This window comes from Parasteatoda tepidariorum, chromosome 4 (genome assembly GCF_982258835.1).
Source record: "Parasteatoda tepidariorum strain Cologne lab strain chromosome 4, Ptep-v5.0, whole genome shotgun sequence".
Taxonomy (NCBI): domain Eukaryota; kingdom Metazoa; phylum Arthropoda; class Arachnida; order Araneae; family Theridiidae; genus Parasteatoda; species Parasteatoda tepidariorum.
Genome location: NC_141758.1, coordinates 31,902,288 through 31,924,331, shown reverse-complemented (window position 1 = coordinate 31,924,331; position 22,044 = coordinate 31,902,288). Strand labels below are relative to the sequence as shown.

Here is a 22,044-nt window from a genome sequence, read left to right as displayed (position 1 = left end):
TAAGTACCAACTGGAACTTATGAACCTAACCTGAAATATCAGTAAAGCAAGCATTTTTCTAGTCTTATTTGAAAACAATTTTTTACAATAATCTTCAAAAAACGTAAAAGTTAAATAATTTATCTAATTCTAAGCACCCAGTCTGTAATAAGGAAAAAATGCCATCCTACATGGCTAGGAGGACGTTTTGGTCATAGTTTGCTTTGCAATTCGTCATGACTTGGCATTTCTACCTTAGTAATTATATATATATCACATATATATATCATATATATATATATATATATATATATATATATATATATATATATATATATATATATATATATATATATATATATATATATATATATATATATATATATATATGTTAAGTGTATTTGAGTGTAAGACAGATACAGCAAATGTATAAGTAGTGTTTGATTATGGTTAGAAATTTAAGGACTTTGTTATTGCTGAGTCTATTTTACAGGGTATGGTTGAGAAGTGGTTGGCTGAAGTTGAAAAAAATATGATCCGTAGCATGCGTGATGTTATAGGGAAATCCATGCTATCGTATCCTGAGCTACCTAGAACAGAATATGTTTTGAAGTGGCCTGGGCAGGTAGTTTTGTGTGTTAGTTGCATATTTTGGACAGCAGAAGTTTCTGAAGCTATTGCAAATAATGCTGTTGAGGTAAAAGGAATTATTAATTTATAAATCTTGTAAAAATAATTTATTTTGCTATTTTTCCTATAAACATATTAAACAACCTTAATTTGTTTAAGCGTTTTTATGCTTAATTTCAAAAAATACAATTTTATTTATTTGTTGCACTTAATGTTGAGTTTTTATGCATTTTTTCTAAATTGAAATATTAATTTTAACTAATATATTCTCATATTCATCTAAACTGAAAACTATATATGTTCTAAGATAATCAATAATAATTTATTTAGCAATACAGATTGAAGTTTAACCAACAGATTGATGACATAGTTGCCTTAGTTAGAGGGAAACTGGCACCAAATGAGAGATTGACTTTGGGAGCTTTAATTGTAATGGATGTTCATGGTAAGCTTAGACATTATATTCTTTTTTTGGTTTTTGTTTTCATTATATATTATTCATTATTTATATTTTTGCTGTGCTAAATTTCTAATTCTATTGTCTCAGGGTTCCCACGGTACTTAAAACTTCTTAAAAACTGCTTAATTGTTATTTTGGGAAATAAAGGCCCTTAAAAGTACTCAGTTTTGGTACAAGGTATTTAAAAGTCCTTAATTTTTCAGCATCACTATGCTTCATAAGAACAATTTTTTCAGTCTTACAAAAATATTTTTAAAAAAGTTGTTCATTTATCACCTAGAATGAGGCTATGCATCAAGGGTAGAGCATTTTAGAGTGACAAAAAGGGATGTGTGTGTGAGGGGGCTATGGGCAGAAGGAAGAAAGCATGTCCTTTCATTAATATATTAGTCCTTTCATTAATGCATTCTTCCTTTTGCCTAGAATGATAGTCTATGAGGAGAGTGAAGCATTCTGAAGGAAAAGAATACACTATGGACAAGGGAGATACTGTACATGGAAGAGATTGTGCTTTTTTGGTAGGGGGAGGGGAGTTCTAAGGTACCTAAGTAGAAGACCCACACTGACCTTCAAAATCGAAAGAATTCAAGAAATTCAGTTCTACTGGTAATGCATCTGCTTTTAGGAACAAAGTAATGCCTTAAGTAAAGATGTATCAGAAAAAAATTTTGAATTGAACTTTTAAATTGGCAGGCTTACATTTACAGAAAGATAAAAATTTTGCATAACCTAATATTACAGAATACTCACCTGGCATAATAATAATAAAAACAGCAAGTAAATCTATTCTTAAAATTGTAGTTTTTTCTAACAACAAAAGAGGAAATTTCAAAATTTGTTTTATCTTCTGTGATAAATTATCAATTCTAACAACACTTCTCTAGCAGCAAAATATAAAAGCTTTTATTAATAATTTTTTAATGTTTTTCCCAAATTACTTTATTTGCTCGTTTTTTAATGTATGAAAAAAAATATCTTAATTTCTGCACTTTATTTTGCAATTCAATTTCAATGAAATTATTAAAAATGGAATGCGGATTAGTATCATAGATGCTGTTAACCCTTAACAATCTGAAAATATTTTGAAAAACCGAAGCCAGGTTTACAGAAATTGCCTGGTCCTACATTAGCGAACCCTGTTACTTAATACAATTATATCAGTACTTGCATTATAATAAAATTGTTTTTTTTTATTGCTGGTTTTTTTTTTATTAAAGGTAAATAATTGGCACTGTCACTGGTGGTATATGTATATTCAATAATAAACAATCATACTATTTTTAAGGCCCTTAATTTTTCAAAAAAGATCCTTAATTTAAAAAAAAATTCTTATGTGTCCTTAATTTTTACTTTGTTAAAGGAGTGGAAACTCTGAATTAAATCCAAGTAGTAATTCATAGTTTTATGAAAATAGTTACTTGCATAATTAGATTCATTTTTAAACAATTTATTTTTGTTATGAGATTTTTCTTTTTTATTTAATCAAATAAGGATATATACATTAAATTCTGCTAAGTACATACTAAGGAATTTCAAGCTAATTTGGGAAAAGGTATCACTTTTTAAAGAATAGATTATGTGGGAGTTAGCTATGCATTTTAAAGTTTATGGTCTAAATTTTACTGTTGAGTTGCATTGGAAATGTTTCATAGCATACTTTTACACATAAATCTGTTGTCCAACTTTTTTAAAACCCATTTTTATGTTAATTATTGAGGAAAATGTAATGTGTCTTAGGTAATCTATAATTTTGTATTCTTGCTAATCATCATTTCTTGTTAATTAATCTTATTACTTAATAATAATGTCTTATAATTAATTATTTTGAGTTATGATAAAGTTTTATATACATAGATCTAGAAATCGCTATGTTTATTAGGTCGTGTAATAGGCAAAGTTTTACCGAAAGAAGAATATTATCTTTATTTTCTCTCAATTCTAAAATTATTAGCACAACATTAATTAATTTTTGCTAAAAGAGGATGTTTATTACTACCATTTCAATGTAATCTTTTTTTTTACCATTATTAATATTAGCATACTGTCTTAAGTCTTGATTTCTCCTTCATTGCTAGAACATGAATACCTTGTCAAAATCTTTTAGTACTTAAAAATGGAAAAAAGAATTTGTGTAAGGGAAACCTTTCATAGATCAAAGTTTTTCTTCGACCTCATCAAATTTGAGATTTTACTGCATTTACATTTAAGTAAAGCTACTTAAGAACTACATTTTTCTGTTAAATTCAGCTTTTTTGACTAATTATGTTTCTGCATTTTTCAAAGTTTATTGATTACACAACATGTATAGTTTTTAAGAATCATGTTTTAGTTTAGGCTTAGCTTTTTTAATAACTGAATGGTTTAATTAATATGCCGAAATGTTCTTTTTTCTCTCATGTTCATAGTTAACATTTGACTTAGTAACATTTATCTTAGTAAATTAGTTGTATATGATAAAACTATATAGTTTTTTTTATTTTAAGTTGTTTAATTTCAAACTAGGCGATTCTATTAAACTTCTAGCATATCATTCTAATATGCATTTCATGTTTGTAATTTTTCAGCTCGTGATGAAGTAGCTAAACTTGCAGAACAAAAAATCTCAGATATAAATGATTTCAACTGGATCAGCCAGCTTCGTTATTATTGGGAGAATAATACTGTTATCGTGAGGATGATCACCACTGATTTAGAATACGGATATGAGTACTTGGGAAATACTCCTCGTCTGGTCATTACTCCTCTGACAGATCGTTGTTATAGGTATTTACTAGTAAATAAATGTATTTTGTGATGGTTTGACAATTTTTCTGTCCATTGTACAGACTGTGTCTAAACATTATTGCATTATTTTCATTTTACGCAAAACTTATCTTACAAATAAATTAAGGACGCTGCAGCCAAAATTGAATTTTATATTTTTATAAATTTTAGAATGTCTTTTTTTCTAACAAGTTTTTCTAAACAGAGAAATAAAGATTGCACTATAATGTGAATTATATAAAAAGTTTTTGAGTGCCTACAAAAATTATTTATTAGTATTATTGATGTAAAATTATTTTTAAAGTTTTCTATCACATTTTATGAGGTATCTTGAATTATCTAAAAATTTTCATTTAAATAGTCACTTTTCTCATTTTTCATCTGGATAATAGGAGAAAAATTTATTAAATAACTTCATAATTTCAGATAAAAAATCAGTCTTGCTCTATAAAAAAAATGTGAGCTATTCCAGCTGTTTCTCTTTTCTTATTAATTTTTGTTTTCCAAAAAAAAAAAAAAAATAATAATAATAATAAATAAATAAACTTACTTCTAATATACTTTGCATATAAAAAAGCAAACCTTTACAACTTTTTATTTTATCATTTCACTTTTTTTGGGACTTAATCTTAATTGTTTGTAGGCCTAACCTCAAATATGCCAATTAGTTTGTTGTAGAGAATATTTTAAGCTACATTTTATATAAGATATTTTAAGTAACAAAATTAGAAAAAAATGTACTTTCTCTAAATAAACATACACTTTTCCTAATGATATGGTAACTTGATCTTCCATCTATAAAGGGTAGCAACAACCTGGAAAACGTAGTCTCAAAAGTTAGAGCAGCAAAGCAGTTTTATGATTATTGTTCATTTAACTTCTTGCATATTTCATCATATCTCAGTAACTGATTAGAATCTAGAAAGATTTTCACATAATTATAAAACTTTATCCAGAGACAATTCCGTGTATAAAAATATTTTTATATATTCATTTATTATTTGGTTTTATTTAATTTACCATTTATCAAACAATTTGGAATTGCTAGGTATTTAGATTGAATTAGGTATTTTTCAGATAGACGAAATTAATCTACATATTTTTAAATGATAAAATTCAAAATTTTAGAGCATACATCAAATAGTTGTGTGGAAATGAAAGTTTAAAGATAACAATTCTTTTGAGATGACTAAGTATGAAAAAAAAAGTAAATTAGCATTAAAAAGCCCAAATTGTCGACCACTTTCTTGCCTAAATTATTGGGACCATATTTTCTAGATTGCCATAACCCCCCCTTTCTACACTCACATATATCTTTTGAGGATCAAAATTTGTTGAAAAACATTTATGTTAATTTAGAGAAAGTGCACCTCTTCGTTTAATATTCTAACTTTGAAATATCATTTGCACTAATTAATTACCATTAGCATGGAAGGAGAATCCACCAAGATTGATTCCTTTCATGCGATACGCTGATCCATAGATCAAAAGTTATTTAAGTGTTTTTTTTTATTGCACAATGTACAAAATGTGCGTTAAAAAGCTTCAAGTTACTGCTCATGTAAATTTTCAGTTTTATTTTTGAAGTGAATAGCTTACGCACCTAAAGCACTATGTGCTCTTTTTTTTAAGTCTTCTAAATATAATAAAATGTTAAGAAAAAACTAAGAGATATGTTCTCTTATTATAGGACTTTAATGGGAGCTTTAAAGCTGAACTTAGGAGGTGCTCCTGAAGGTCCTGCTGGCACTGGTAAAACAGAAACCTGTAAAGATTTAGCTAAAGCAGTAGCAAAACAGGCAAGTGTTTTTTTCCCGCTCTTTAAAACAGATTTTTTTTGTTACATACTGCATACATCACTTCTGGTATTTTCTGCAGCGCACTATGAGATTTGAAGAATATTTTTTGCACTATGGAGACCTTCAGATCGAGTTGAAAAAAATTAAATTGATTAAAAATTATCAAATGCTTTAAATTGGAATTGAAAAAATCATTAAAATTGTAATCATGACAGCAAGTAATTGTGATCTATGATAGATGCACAACATATGGCCTGTGGCTCAAAAGTGTCTCAGAAAGACATTTGCTTTGAACTTTGAATTCCTTTAAATAATAATAAAAATATAACTGTAAAAAAAGTAACAAGGAATCTTTATTTGGAGTTCAAATTTATGACCACAAGCATTTGGATTTCAACTTTTGTTATGTATTTAATTAAAAAAAATGTATGAATGAAATGCAAAAGAAAAGAAAATGTCTACAATTAGAAAGATAGGTAAATAAATAAAAAATTGCAAATTTTCAACTGCCATCACATCCAGCTTATTAATCTGATGCTTTAATGATAAAATGATACTTTATTGAATGCTCTGATGAAATCTTAGTTAACCTAAGTAAATAATTTCTGTTTTGTGCAAAAACTAACTTTTAAAGTATAACATAAAAAATTATTTTGTTCTTATAAATTTTTTGTCAAAGTTTGATTTTTCCCCTTGTAACTATATTTGTTTAATTTTTTTTTAAATTATCATTTTTATTTATTTGTTTTATCCTTAAGTTTCATTATGTGCCCCTAAGTAAAAAATTGGTTACTTTGGAGGAATACTATAAAATAGAAAATAAATGGATTTTGCATGTATTCAATTACAGCCTTATCTTAATGAAAGATCCCAACATTGTAAGTGTTTTTTTAAATTTGTATACAAGTCATCAAAATCTATGATTACAATATAATGTTTGATCTTCATAACATTGTACCTTATCAGGAATATAAGTAATTGATTACTTACCATCATGATGTGTAAATTCTTTACCTTATGCAATTCTGCTTATTTGTTTTCCAAATTTTTCTTATTTCAATTAAACCTGCATACTTGGTTAGTTATAAAATTATATTAGTTTGTAAAAGCTGGATTCTGGACAAATTTAGAGAGCCAATATCTTGGAAAACTAGAATCTGGACGCTGTCAAATATTTTAACATTTATATTGAAATGAATAAAAAATATCTTATTTTTGTTTTTATAATAAGAATATTCATCACAAAAATTGTATTTTGTTTTAAGAGTTATCATTTTGGTGTTTAACATTTAAAATTGTTTAGCTGTATATGTATAAACTTTCACCTCATTTTTTTTTCTTCAAAAATTTTTGATAAAAATATTTTTATCAAAAATCAATTAACTACAACAGTAATATTTTTTTAAAAATTATTTTGGTACAAAACTGAAGTATAAAATTTTTTTATTAAAAAATGATTTTTTTCAAAAGTTTATTCAGCAAGTTTTTTCTTTTCTTTTTTTTCTTTTAAAGTTAAATAAAAAGTATTATTTGCTAAATATATTATTTATTCATTATCTTGATTGTAGTGTTTTTCATTTGAAGGGTATGGCATTTTGTAAATTTTCATATTTAAGACCATTTTTAGCATATTTTAATATTGAAAGTTAATTACTACTCATCCCAATATTTGCTTAGTTTTTCTCTTAAAACAAATCAATGTTGTAGATTCATATTTTATTGATTCATTTTTAGTGTGTAGTTTTCAACTGTTCTGATGGATTAGATTTTAAAGCTATGGGGAAATTTTTCAAAGGATTAGCTCAGTCTGGTGCATGGGCCTGTTTTGATGAATTTAATCGGATTGAACTGGAAGTTTTATCTGTTGTGGCACAGCAGATTCACAGTATTCAACATGCAAAGGCCCAAAATTTGTCCACATTCATCTTTGAAGGCTCAGAGTTATCCCTGAATCCATCTTGCAATATGTTCATCACCATGAATCCTGGCTATGCTGGTCGTCAAGAATTACCTGACAACTTAAAAGTAGTTATTTTAAATTTTCTTGTATCTTTACTCTTTCAAATTATTTAAATATGCTATTACTGTGATTTGTTTATACAATTTTGAAGCATAATATTTAAATAGCATTCAAAAATGTCCCTCTTTGCAGATTAAAACTAAGTTGACTCAAAATGTACAAATCTGGTTCATTACTCTTATGCACTTCCCTAAGTTAGTGAAGAATTCCAATGCTTGTAAGCAAGTAACACATCAGGGCTTATTGTAGAGCTAAACCATTTTTTTAAACCGAACACCATGAACCATCTAAACCAAACTATGTTGAAATAATAAATTATCGAATATTAAAATCTTCTAACTTATTTCATATTTATATTTTTTTAAATGTTCATGAGTTTCCTATGAATCTAGTTTTTAAAAAATCAGTTAAAATATTAATTGTGTGAAGCATTATTTAAAGGGTTTTCATTTATTTAATTTTTCAAGATTGTATTGGATTTATTATCTTTATAATTATTTTAACTTAAAATTGTTTTATTTTCTTATTAGAATGACAAATGTGTTTTGAATTTAGGTGCTCTTCAGAACTGTTGCAATGATGGTTCCCGATTATGCTCTTATTGGAGAGATATCACTTTATTCTATGGGGTTTGTTGATGCTAAAAGGTATTACATTTTCTAAAATACAATTTTTAGAAATACTTCTTTAATGGGAACCAACCTGTGAAATAATATTATGATTCTTTGAAACTTTTCAGCTTAGCTGTTAAGATTGTGGCAACATACAAACTCTGTTCAGAACAACTCTCATCTCAGCATCATTATGATTATGGAATGCGAGCCGTAAAATCTGTATTGACAGCTGCTGGAAATTTAAAATTGAAATACCCAGAGGAAATAGAAGCTGTTTTGGTTTTGAGAGCTATAAATGATGTCAACTTAGCAAAGTTTTTAGCTCAAGAAAGTATTTTGTTTGCGCTTTACAATAGATTGTTTGCACATTTTTGAAATCCATAATAAAGCTTTTCAAAGTGATAATATTTGTAAGCATATAAAATGTTTTAGTGATAATATTTGTATGCATATAAAATGTTTTAGTGATAATATTGGTATGCATATAAAATTTATACAAATTTTACGGGCATGCATGCATTTTGTTAATCATATATTATTATGAATAAAAGTTTAAAGATTTAAAAAAAATTTCTAAGTAAAAAAAAATATGAAAAAAGTTCTAAATTTTTTAATACCAAAATAATTTTTGTGAATTTCATTACATTAAATTTTATGTTTGGTTAAACAAAGATCTCATAATAACATTAAAAAAAGCTCTTATTTATTTGTCCTCACAATTTTTTGAGGTATGAATTTTTTCATGATTTTTTAGCGATTTGTTGCCTCAAAACTAACATGATATTCTGTTCAGTTATTTTTAGGGAATCTAAAAAGCACGCTAATGAAATTAATTAGCAAAGCTGATTTTTTAAAATATTAAAATTGGTTTGATATATGCGATAATTTTTTTATAATTTAATTCATTGCAAAAAACTCATTTAGAGCACTATTGATTTTTTTTATATAACGCTTTTTATTAAGGAAATTTTGAAATAGCTTGTACTATTTTATTGTAAATTTTTAGTAGAAATTTTTTTTATACCTTTATAAATAGATCAAAAATTAGTTATATTGTTATAAAAAGTTGGGATTATAATATATGGAAATATAATATGTATTGAATACATTTATGCATTAAATATGAACAAAGCAAGCCATATTAGTCAACTTTTTATTTAATTTTTGTTTGTAAAATATATTTAGCACACTTGCTCATAAAAGTGTTTATTATTAAAATTCTCTTATAATAACTACTAATTTTGTTCTTTTAGGATGTTCCATTGTTTGAAGGAATAATTTCTGATTTGTTTCCATCTATAAGTCTTCCAAAATCTGATTATACAGTACTCCTTAATGCCTTAAAGAACAATATTGCTAAAAAAAATCTGCAACCTGTACCTTGGTTCATAAATAAAATTATTCAAGTAAGGAATTGGAGTTATGGTATACAAAAAGTAGAAATATCTGTAAAAACATTATCTTCCCCACACTATACAACACCCACTGCTGTTTCATTGCTAAATTTTATTGTTGAAACTGAAACACCTACTCTATGCAACACCCAGTGATGTTTCATTGGTAAATTTTATTATTGAAACTGACAGGTTTTTAAAGAGGAAATTCAAATTCTAATCATAGATGTCATTCATAATTTTCCTCAAGCTACTTATTGAGTAATTAAAAATGTCCCTTTTTGCAGATATTATTTTCTTTAAAAAAAACATGTTTCTCTTTTTAATATTATATTTTTCCAAAAAAGTGTTTAAAAAAGTAAGTGTAAATTATCTTAAGGCTTTACATTAATTTTTACTTGTGACTTTTTATAAATTAGTATGCATTATACAGCAAAATTAATAGTCACCACTGACCACAAGGTGACTAAATATAAAAAATGGCATTTAAAATTAATTTGTTAACTGTTAAATTTTTTTTAAAGTTTGTCAAAAATGCAGCTCATTTGCTCCAAAATATATTTTTTCAACTTCTCATAATATTTATTACCCCAAAAAATTATAATTATTTAGGGAATGTTCAGGTTATTTTATGCTAGTTCAAAAATTTTGGTATCTGAATATTATTTGAGTTATGTAACAGATTGTTAATTTGTAGCAACAGATACAGGGATGTGATTCTTCCGCGGATCCGCTGATTTCCGCTTTTTTCAGATTTTTCCAAATCTTCCGCTCTTTTTTCATAAATTTCCGCGCGGAAAAAATTTTTATGCAGTAAATGATATTTTGTTAAAAAATTTTTTCTTCTTTTGTTGAAAATCAATTCCCATTCACGCAATTTAAAAATTCAACATCGCGATTTGTATTTAAGCGTTTTTAAAACCCAATATCGCGATTTGTATTTAAACGTTTTTAAAACCCAATATCGCGATTCATATTCCCGCTAGTTTAAAATCCGATGTCGCGATTCGTATTCATATATATTTTTAAATTTCAATATTGCGATTCGTTATTCGTTATTCACCCTATTTTAAAATCGAACATCGCGATTCTTATTCACGCACTTTTAAAATCCAACATCGCGATTCTTATTCACCCTATTTTAAAATCGAACATCGCGATTCTTATTCACGCAATATTAAAATCCAACATCGCCATATTCACGCGATTTTAAAATCCGGCATCGCGATTCTTTTTCACGCGAGTTTAAAATCAAGCATCGCGAATCTTATTCATGTGATTTTGAAATCCAACATCGCGATTCTTAATCTAAGGCCTCTAAAAATTGTGTGAGAAATGAACTTTCTTGTCCTATCAACACTGATGATCAAAAGTCTGCAAAACGCAGTCTACAGATCAGTCATGTTAATAAAAGACCATCGGAAAAACAAAGAACTGATAAGAAAGTCCATAAAGGTCCTTTGACCATTAAAGAAATGTTTTTTAAAATGATGTGATACATAAAATCGTGCTTATGCATAGTTACTCAAAGTTTTCTAAATTATTAAAAAAAAATTATTTTAATCAAGATTTTATTTAAGAGCATAATTACCATTTATTTATATTTATTTGAATAGATAATAATGTAATCATTATCAGATTGGCTATTGAATTCATATAATTTTTTTCTTTTGCACGTTTAATGCTACAGTTATAAACTTCCTCTTTTTTGTGTTTTTGTCAATCACATCCCTGCAGATAGCGCTACCTCTCTCTCCTCACAAACAGAAACAATAGTCTTCGTTTTAATTCTGAACAAGTGAGATGATGCCAGAGACACATACACCTTCCTTGGTTCTAGTTTTACTCCAATCAGTTTGGGTAAAACTTCAAGTGACTTTCCTTTCAGTCAATGTTGTTACTCATTATTGTAAAATGGATGTGTGAAAATATTATTAAAATATTGGGCTCTTCTTTATGGTATTTCCTTCCATGCTCTTGTCTCCTTACAGTTAAAAGTAAATTTTCTATTAAATTTTTTTTAAATTTATGGCTAATAATATCCATATGTAATCTTTATTATAAATTTATCACTATGATTACTATTATTTCAGATTTATTTTGTATATAATAATTTTAATGTTTGTTAAAAACATAAATATCATGTGGCATTATTGGTTCATAAACTGAAGCTCCATCTTTTATTAGTTGAAAACGTTGTGTACAATGCTTAAATTTTGCATAAGCCTATTAAAAGAGGTCAGGAAACTTTTTCTTTGTTTTCCTTAAGTGGTTACCACATAGAAATATCCCCATTGATTATGATTTAGTGTTTTCTCTTTTTGCTATTTCCAGATTTATGAAATGATTTTGGTTCGCCATGGTTTGATGATTGTCGGTGAGCCAATGGGTGGAAAGAGCAGTGCCTACCAAGTCTTAGCTGCCAGCTTAGGAGATATTCAAAAGTTAGGACCTGATTGTGGAATAGCTGAAAACAAAGTTCAGTACAGAATCATCAATCCCAAGGCAATCACTATGGGGCAGCTTTATGGATGTTTTGATCCAGCATCGCATGAATGGACAGATGGTAAATTCATATTTGTTCTGATAAATCAATTAAAATCTGTATTATTATTAATTATTTTTATAATTATAATTATAATATATTATTATATTATAATTATAATTAATTATTAATTATAATATAATTATAATGAATTATTAGTTAATTTTGTAAATTTTCTTTATGATGAGATTATTAAAGCTCTATTAGATACTAAAAATATGATTTTATTTGAATGAAGTTTAATACAATTATGAGATTATAAAGCAGTGGTAGGTTTTGTTAAATATGATAAAAATATACTTATTGTCAGTGATGCATCCAAACAGGGTATTTTTTGTTAAAACTTTAGTAAAGTGGACGGGCTCTAAAGGAGATATGGTTTGTTAGTTCAGGATTCCTGAAATTTGGTTCTGACTAAATCTGTAGTTATCCGTACCAACAATTGATGAAAGAAATGGTATGCAGCTTTGGTTTGATTTTTTATGTTCACTTTTGTGTTTTGGTTTATGTTTTTGCCTCAAAATAGTATATTTCATCGTAGTTGTGAATATTTCACTTTTTCTGTGTTGTAATTTTTCCTCCAAATTCTCATTATCAACTAAAAAAAAAATCCAATCAAGACTTCTAGACTAATAATATGTCTTAATTATTAGTCATTTGAAAGTGACAATTTTTTTCTCCCCTGACGCTAGTTTTCTTAATTTTCAACCTGATGCAAATTGATTATAAATTTTATGTTGATTCTAAAAAATAACTGATCTTTTTCAATTTTTAAACTGCCCTCCCAGCTAAATATATCAACTGCTTATTTATATGATTTTTAATTGTATTTAATATGATTTGGTGTTTTTTTTTCAATATAAGTTTATGTACAATATTTGTGTAGTATTCAAAAAATAAGAAACTTGTAAGTAACTAAATATATTTTATTTTTAATGCTGTAAGAGATAGGAAACAGTTTTATAATAAAAATGTTTTCACTCTGTATTTTATGAATTCATAAATTTGGCATAAAATATTTTGTTCCATACTTTTTCTGATTAGCACTCGGGTAAAAATAATGTTTTTCTTATTTTAAAATCTGTAGTTCTCTACCAAGAGGAATAATTATATAAAATTAGGTTTTAAAAATTAAAGTGCCAACAATTTACAGTAATTTAAAATCTCAGAACTTTTATAAGTAAAAGTAGTTTTATTTTGTCTCATTGTTCAGTTTTTATGAAACAAAAGTGGTTCTTTATTCAAATTTGTATTTGTTGTAGTTATAGGATAGATTCATTTGTGTAACTCGATGCCTAAATTCTCAAAGTAATTTCTACATATTTTCTATAAAAAGAAAGATACTTCCGTATGAGTTCTTTTTTTTTTGTGATTTTGAAGTAAAATTGCGAAGTTTTGTTATTTGAAAAATGATAATAATCACAACATATAATTATCATGTTTTATCAATAGTCAAGAGTTGTGTTATTAACAGTTATATTAAATCAACAAACTTCTATACAAAAAAATGAGCATAAAATTTGTACTGACATAAATAATACAAAATAAAATAATAAATTTAAATTATATATAATTAATGGCAATCATCAGTTTTGAAACACCAAATTAAGAAAAATATGAGAGTCAAAAAAGTTATAATATTGAGTTAACTTCTCTCTGAAATTCAATTGATTCTGCACTTCTCTTTTTTTTTCTTAATTGTGATGATCATATATCTATTTTTTGGATCATATATCTATTGTCCATATAATATCATGAAAAGTTGTCCTGATCTAGAAAGATTAATTAAGATTCAATTTGAAATAGGGGGTCATTAAGTACCAATGCTACTCAATCTTAATTAAAACATTCATTTAAAAAAAAAGTTTGGATTATCCTGATTTATTGCTTCAGAATTGCTGTTTGTCATCAACTATGTTTTCCATTATGCTTATAACATTTATTTATCTTTAAAGTATCATAAGATGCAGTCCTTTTCTTACTTTGTAACCTTTTATTTTTAAGGTGTTTTAGCTAATACATTTCGCCAATATGCAAGTGATCAATCTGAAGACAGAAAATGGATTTTGTTTGATGGTCCAGTCGATGCCGTTTGGATTGAAAACATGAATACAGTTCTTGATGACAACAAGAAGGTATGTGTGTCATTTTTCAACCATTAAAAGTTTTAAATCGAAAATATCTACATTTCATTAAATCAATAGTATGTTTCTAAAAGTAAATTTTTAGGATTCTGTACTAATTTTAAAATATTGTTCATTGACTTTTTTGTCACTCCCTTTTGTCTAATCTATATTTGCTTACCTTATTCTAAGCATTTTAATACTTTTTTTCTTATTTTCAAGAATTATCAGCAATGATATTATCACTATAAACTTACCTGAAAATTTCTTGTATCAAGATAAAAAGATTTTCATTTTAGATAAATTATAATATTTCTTTTAATATTTGAAATATTTTCTTTTATATTACATATGAAAAAATGAAATTTTTAAATCATTTTAGTTTTTGTATTATTTTTAAATTGCAGGGAAAAAAAGAAATAGAGTAATATAATTATCAATTAGTTTATAGATAAGTTAACGGTTTGAAACTGTGATCGATTTTAATCTGAGTGCTAAAATCAAAAATATTTTACGAATTCAATTCTAAGTTTTGTTTTTAGCTATGTCTAATGAGTGGAGAGATTATACAAATGAGTTCAACGATGAATCTTATTTTTGAACCAGCTGACCTTGAGCAAGCATCACCTGCCACAGTTTCTCGATGTGGAATGATCTACATGGAGCCTCATCAGGTATTATTTTTTATTGTAATATTCATCCGTTTAAAGTGAGAAATGCTTATTTTAACTGACAATATACTTAATTGTTTTGAAAATATTTATCTATGTATTTCATTTGATATTCATAGTTGAACTGATTATTTCATGTACAGAGATAGAGTAAGAATTTTTTGTGGATAGAAACAAACTCAGTTTTTTAGTTTTTTGTTTGTTTGTTATATCATGTTGCTCAACAGAATCACTCAGGATTTTCAAAATCATATTAAATTTTAAATTATGTAAAACTTAAAGTTTTGGGTGCTTTGGAATCTTCTTATCTCTACAAGTCATATTCTTTACAAACCACCCCTTGACAATTGAGTGGGGAAAGAATTTAGTCTAACTGTCTTAAGTAATCTCAAAAACCGAGGTACTTTAAAAATGTTTTTAAAAAAACTGCCAGTTAACTACAAAGCCAATCAGAATAATTTAAATGTTGTGATGATGAAGTATGTACTTCTGGTACCCGTAACCAATGATGACATTGACTCCGAAATTAAACGAAATGACCGAAGCTGAGAAAGAAGATTTATCAAAAGAAAATCTAGAAGAAGGAAATGAAATTTCAGCTGTATTTGAATTAAAATCAGCACTAAATATCTTGAATATTTTTTTCTGCAGAAAATGTGGATCAGAAAATACTGATTCTTTGTCCATTGTAGATAAGAAAATTAATAATCTCTGCTTATCAAATTGTGTTTAATCTAAAGTCACTAATTTCTTTCTTGAAGTGTAAAATTAGAAGCAGTTTTTAGCTAAGTAAGTATTTTTTGCTTTGATTTTTTTTATCATTTTTTATTCAATTAATCAATAATTATTCAAACAAATTATGTAAAATTGCAATCCCTATCTTCAATAGTTCAACCTATGCCAAAAAAAATTCTTCATGAAATTTTGATATAGTGAAACATTGTATAGAGAGTGGACTTATTGCTGGGTTTACAGAAAATTCACTAAAGCGAGGTTTGGCTATAGTAATAGAGTACTATTGTTTGGTGTAAAAACTTACAATTCTTTTATATTTCATAAAAAGCGTGTTATTTGAGCGGAAAAAAACTTTCTTAATTATTCTGGTAAAATTTTCAAATTTTGATTCCGGTTTATAATGCATTTCAAATATTTTTCTTAAAAAAATTATCCCTTTTAATTCTGCTCTATTTACAGTTAGGTTGGAAACCTTCTAAAGATTCTTATTTAAACAATCTGTCTAAGTTGGAACTGTCCGAGGAGTGCATATCTCTCATCAATGATTTGTTTGAATGGTTGGTGGAGCCCTGTCTGGATTTCCTCAAACAGCATTGTGTGACATTTTTGAAAACTTCAAAAATTCATTTACTTTCCTCATTGATAAAACTCTTTGATTGCTTCTTGAAAGATTTGTTGGTATCTCAAGCTGCTGACTCAGATGAAACACATAGAACATATGAAGTAAATAATATTCTTTTATACATAAATGTTCAGTGACCACTGAATTTAAATTGGTAAAAGTACCCTTTTAAGTTCTATTAGTAAAATTTGTAATTTTTCAAACCGAGTTCGAAGATAAAATTCTTACACTCTGTCCCACACTCTTGTCCCTCTTTAAATACCTCAAGGCATTTTTGAATTCTTCATTTGCAAGGAGTCAAAAAAGAGAAGGGCCTAGGATTCATATAAAGCATTTAGTTTGATTTAATCCCTTCAAATTTTTGTGCTTAAAAACTTTCCAGATACTTAAATTATGTAGAATTATGTAAATTATTTCCCTTTTAGAATTTAAGATTGATAAAAATTTAAAAGTCTTAGTTTCTTTCTTTAGATAGTCCTAATCAGATAAAAATTTGTTAAAGCAAGCTAACTGTTAGCTTCAAAGTTCTTTTTGAGGAGAGACTGTTTTTGTCTTAAGATGATACAATTTCTTAAGAGATTAACGAGTATATTCAGCAATAATTCTTATCCAAACTCTTTCCTCCTTTAGTTATTGAAGATCAGCATTCCAGTGGTTCATCGGATACCATGCTTTTGCACATTCAAGAATAGTTATAACAATATAGTCTAGTGCTTTATCACTATTGTTATCAATAGTGCATTTTTCAAGAAGAGAGTCAGTTTAATTGCCAATTTACCTTTTTTAAGTTCTGTTGAGTAATTCTGAGTTCATCTTTGAGCTGATTCTTAATTATCTCTGCCATTAAAATCTCATGACCTATTCCACTAGGGTCGCGATTCATATTCACGCATTTTTAAAACACAATATTGCGATTTGTATTTGCGCAGCTGTAATATCAAACATCGATTTTCGTATTTTTACCTGATTTAAAAACTATGCATTGCGATTTGTATTCACGCGATCTAAAGATTATGCATCGTAATTCGTATTTGCGCTATTTAAATATTCTACAGCGCAATTTATATTTTCACATTTTTAAAATCCAATATCACGATTCCTATTCATACGATTTTAAAATCCATTATCGCGATTCTTGTAAGAAGTAAGTTCTTTTTAATTAGTTACTATAAGGGTGTGATATTCTTCTTAAGTGAATAATTTAATTAAAAATTTTAGATCAAAAAATTATGCTAAATATAAACACGTATGGCTATCTTGATATCAATTTTTTGCACAAAATTTTTTTTATTTCTGTCATAATTCATTTGCTTGCTGTTCCTTTTTTTAAATTTTTTAAAAATTTTTTTTAACAAGTTGACAGCTATGTATTTTCTCCGCAAATTTTATAGATTTAAATTTTGTACTATACAGGGCTTCAAGTGCTGCGCATATTGCGCATTTTGCGCCAAATCGGTATATTTGCGCATTACTGCGCAGAAACGACATTTTATGTTAAATTTGCGCCGAATCTGCGCCAAAAATGTTTTGGGGACCAACTAAACATTGCCAAATTTTAATAGCAAAAGAAAGTTTTTTCTCCTGTTGATTTCATCGTTATTGATGTACCATCGTCTTCGTCAATGGAAAGCTAATGGCCTTCTTGCGCTATTCTATTTATAGATTAGTACCATGATCCTTGAATTAACTAGGGGACCATCCACTAAGTACATAATTTCATGTTGATCCTCAGAACAGTCAAGAATCACAAAGCTTCATAACCTCAAACTTTCTATCTCCGTTTTATTCATGTAATTAGATAAAGATAAGATTAAATAAGGATAAGAACTAATTGAATTTCATAACTTAAATTTTTTATCTGAGGGACCATCCACTAATTGCAGATTGTTTTTAAACAATTATTTTACTTTGTTACTTTTTTAAAAAAAAAATTTTTTTTTACTTATTGCATTTTATTATTGTATTATTACCTTCAAAATTTTCAGTGCTCTTATTTTGTTTTAGGAAATAACTTAATAATATTTAGAGGCAAGATTTTAAATAAGTATGAAGAGAGGGGTTTTCAATATTTTAAATGCAGCAAAAAATCTTATGTTTTTCAGATTTGTCATTCAAAAATACTTTAATTCATCTCTTAATGATTTGATTTAAAGCAACTGATATAAAAAATTTTAATTATCACAGATTTGCTAAATATTATGAGTGTAGGGACAATATAATAATTTACTTCTGAAAAAATTTTTTTAGCTTCAATACTCATTGTATTTGCATTTAAAAATTATTTAATTTTTTTTAATCATTTCATTAATGCAATACTTTATAAGTAACCAATTTTAATAAAAATTTATTAGGGGCCATTCACTAATTTACATTTGTAATATAAATTTATTAAAGTTTTCTTAATTTGCTTAATTCTTTACATATTTTTATAAATTTGGTATGATCAGTATTAATCTTGTTAATGTTGTGTTGAATATACTATTACAAATAACATTTATTTAAATTTTAATAAAATTACACTCGATAACCTTAAATAATAGTTAAATTAATTAGAGTTTTGAATTACCTTTTACAGAATTAAATAAAGTAATTATTAATTTAAAAAATAGTATGAGCCACTCAATGTTGAATTTATTAAATTTTTTTTTAATATTTCGGCAATATTAAATAAATTTTTAGGTCTTTTCCACACTGAAACACCATTGATTCACTTGCTGTATGATGAAATGGTGTTCCTAGTTAAAGCATTGTTAGGGCGTTTTTTTAAAGAGTTTTGGTTTTCATGTTTGTCAGGAAAGGACTTAAAATCATTGGATGTAGAAAACGCAGAAATTTGGCAAAATTCAAATTTAATAGATGTTGGACTAGATACCACAAAGGTGATGACATCCTTATCTTCTTCAGAAAAAAAATTATGTATTTAGGTGTCAGATCTTTTTACTTGGCATGCACAAAACATTTATTAAAAGCATTGCCTCTAAAAAATAGGTTACTGTGCCCTCTTAAAGTGTTGCATCCTGTAATGAGAATGGAAGAAACTTCTATTAAGTCAATAAGATATCTGGCAACAGTAACCCCATCCATTATAAAACCTGGAGAGGCATCTTTGTTACTAGATGAAGGGGGCAAGGTTACATGGGGAACCAGAAGGTTATTCTTCTGACTCAAATGAATATGCACAAATTGATGTGTTTTGGAAAAACTATTTTGTGAAGAAAGATAATTTGGGAAATATCAAATATCCTCTTATAACAAAGCTCTATTGTGCGTACCACATGGGAATGCCGATGTTGAAAGAGGTTTAAGTGTGAACAAAAAGCTACTTGACAATAAAGCAAGTTTAAATTTGCATAGTGTTAATGGTTTGAGAGAAGTTGTGTCACATATCAACAAAATAGGGGTTTAAATAACTTTAAAGTTGACAAAGATATGATTAAAGTGGCTCGTGCAGCATTTAAAAATTATTCTGCTCGACTAGAGGTTGAGAAAAAAGAAAGCAAAAAACACTGAAACTGAGGAAAGCAGATTGAAAGCTGCTGAAATTGATTTGCAAAAAAAATTGAAGGCTTCTCAAGATCTCTTAGCCGCAGCTGAAAAAATATTAAAGATGGGTAAAATAATAAAGACAAGTCGATTATAGAAAGCGGACGGATCCTCTTATCTGAGACTAAGTCGAGGATAGCAGAATATTTAACAGCATTGGAAGGTACCAAAAAGAAACTTAATTTGTTAATGCAGGGACCTTCAAAAAAGTGTAAAAAATAAGATATGTTATTAATGGGCAAAATTAAAAATTCTTGTTATTAAATTCTTCTTTTAATTCTATTTATTAAATATGCTCCAAATCTTTGTTTTGATGCTCCAAAATTGCTTTTTTGTTGCTCCAAAGATGCTCCAAAACCATGTTTTGCCACTTGAAGCCCTGACTATACTAGTGCTAGTTTTATGAAGTGCTCTTTTTATTTTGTTTCTGATTTATTCTTTGTGACTTATTCTGAAATGCATTTTCAGACTCTGCGTGGTATACAATCTTATTTCATATTCTCATTAGTATGGACAATCGGAAGCATCATGGTTACCGACAGTCGCATTCTTTTTGATGAATTTTATCGAACACTGTTGCTGGGGGATAATAAAGAATATATGAAACCGAAAAGTTTCACGCTAACAAAGCAGCAGCTATTTCCTGAAAATGATCTAGTTTATGATTATGTTTTTGACCAAAAGAGCAACTCATGGAAGAATTGGTTGGCAACGATAGAGAAAGAAGAACTTGATATACCAGCAGATGCTAGAGTAAGTTGTTTAATTTCTAATTTTTTAAAAAAATTTTCTTTGTTCTTTTTAATTACCTAGTATCAGTCAGCTGTATGATGATTTTTTTTTAAAATTAAACTTTTGAAAACTGAATAGTTTTTTGAAAATAATAATTTCATGTAAAACAAAATGAAATCTTTTTTGTTAAAGTCAATAATGTCAACTCTTCAATTTCTTAAAATATCCAGTACTTTTAATAAAATAAAATAAAATTTATTGATATTTCTAAAATAAATCAATATTAAACCTGAAACACTAAGCAAACATGTGCAGCAGAAAATTCTAATTAATCATTTCTTTCTTAGTATTGCTGAAGTGGATTGCAATGCATGTTAATTCTACTATTATTGAGATAAATAACTAAAAAATAATTCTAAATACAATAAGTACTCAAATTTGGCTACGCATTATGTGATATCTGAAAAATTCATTTACTTTTTTTTTGTATAGAATTTTCCTTTGATTATTGAAAATGTACTTTTATTATAAAAGTTGTGGATTTAAAAAAAAATTATGTTCAACTTTTTCTTAATTTTGCATGCAATAAAATCTTATTAAACAAAAGGATCAAACTGAATGGTCCGAACAAATAAAACAATAATTCAATTCAGTTATGCAGAACTGAAGCAGTTTATGCTTGAATAAGAAAAATACTATTTTACAAGAGAATTCCACAAATTTCTGTGTCTGTCTCATTTGTTAACTATATTTTTACATGCTCCTTGTTATCAGAAAAACAAAAATGATGTCTCCTATTATTCCTATTGGTTTAATTTAAAAAAATATTTTCAAGCTCCCATTCTTTTATTATTGATGTCACTTTAGCAGAGTTCTGGCTACTAAAATAATTTAATTATAAAGTACATGTCATTTTATTCTCTTTGGCACAAAGAATCATTAAATTCTCGTTTTATTACTATTGTTTTGCAAAATAAATTTTTATTCGGTAAAAAATGCTCTTAAAAAAGTTTCCCTGAATTATTAAATAATCTATTTTTCTTTTGTACATGCTACCACATTAAAGGATTTACAAGTTGTTAAAGTAAGCAATAATGATTGTATTATGAATAGTTATATGCTTTAAAGTGATAATTGTATTAAAATGTGTCTTTTTAAGTGTTATCTAAAGGTTGAATGCCATAGAATGTGTAGAAAATTTCTAATTAGAAAATTAATATTATAGAAAATTTTTTCACCAGTTGTATTTTTTCGTGTAATTTAATTACATTCTTTAATTCTACTGCTACGAATCAAATCTTGTAAAAACTGATGAAAACTTGTAAAAACTATTTTATTTTATAAAGGTATCCTTTTTTTCTAAACTATATTTTGATCCTATAAACATTTATCTTAGGAATTAGAAAAAATGAAA

The 22,044-nt window shown here is 26.9% G+C and overlaps 1 protein-coding gene across 1 annotated transcript in view; it reads left to right on the top strand.

The window, feature by feature from the left end:
• Positions 1 to 22,044, top strand: part of LOC107453307 (dynein axonemal heavy chain 3) — a 109,723-nt gene that overhangs the window by 31,479 nt on the left and 56,200 nt on the right. Inside the window, exons 24-36 of the mRNA XM_087162125.1 lie at positions 473 to 676; positions 940 to 1,054; positions 3,634 to 3,832; positions 5,523 to 5,631; positions 7,366 to 7,656; positions 8,207 to 8,298; positions 8,391 to 8,590; positions 9,517 to 9,671; positions 11,994 to 12,225; positions 14,209 to 14,339; positions 14,870 to 15,001; positions 16,193 to 16,456; positions 20,367 to 20,651. Of these exons, the coding sequence (XP_087018251.1) occupies positions 473 to 676; positions 940 to 1,054; positions 3,634 to 3,832; positions 5,523 to 5,631; positions 7,366 to 7,656; positions 8,207 to 8,298; positions 8,391 to 8,590; positions 9,517 to 9,671; positions 11,994 to 12,225; positions 14,209 to 14,339; positions 14,870 to 15,001; positions 16,193 to 16,456; positions 20,367 to 20,651 (2,409 nt within the window). The remainder of the gene's footprint in view (positions 1 to 472; positions 677 to 939; positions 1,055 to 3,633; positions 3,833 to 5,522; positions 5,632 to 7,365; positions 7,657 to 8,206; positions 8,299 to 8,390; positions 8,591 to 9,516; positions 9,672 to 11,993; positions 12,226 to 14,208; positions 14,340 to 14,869; positions 15,002 to 16,192; positions 16,457 to 20,366; positions 20,652 to 22,044) is intronic.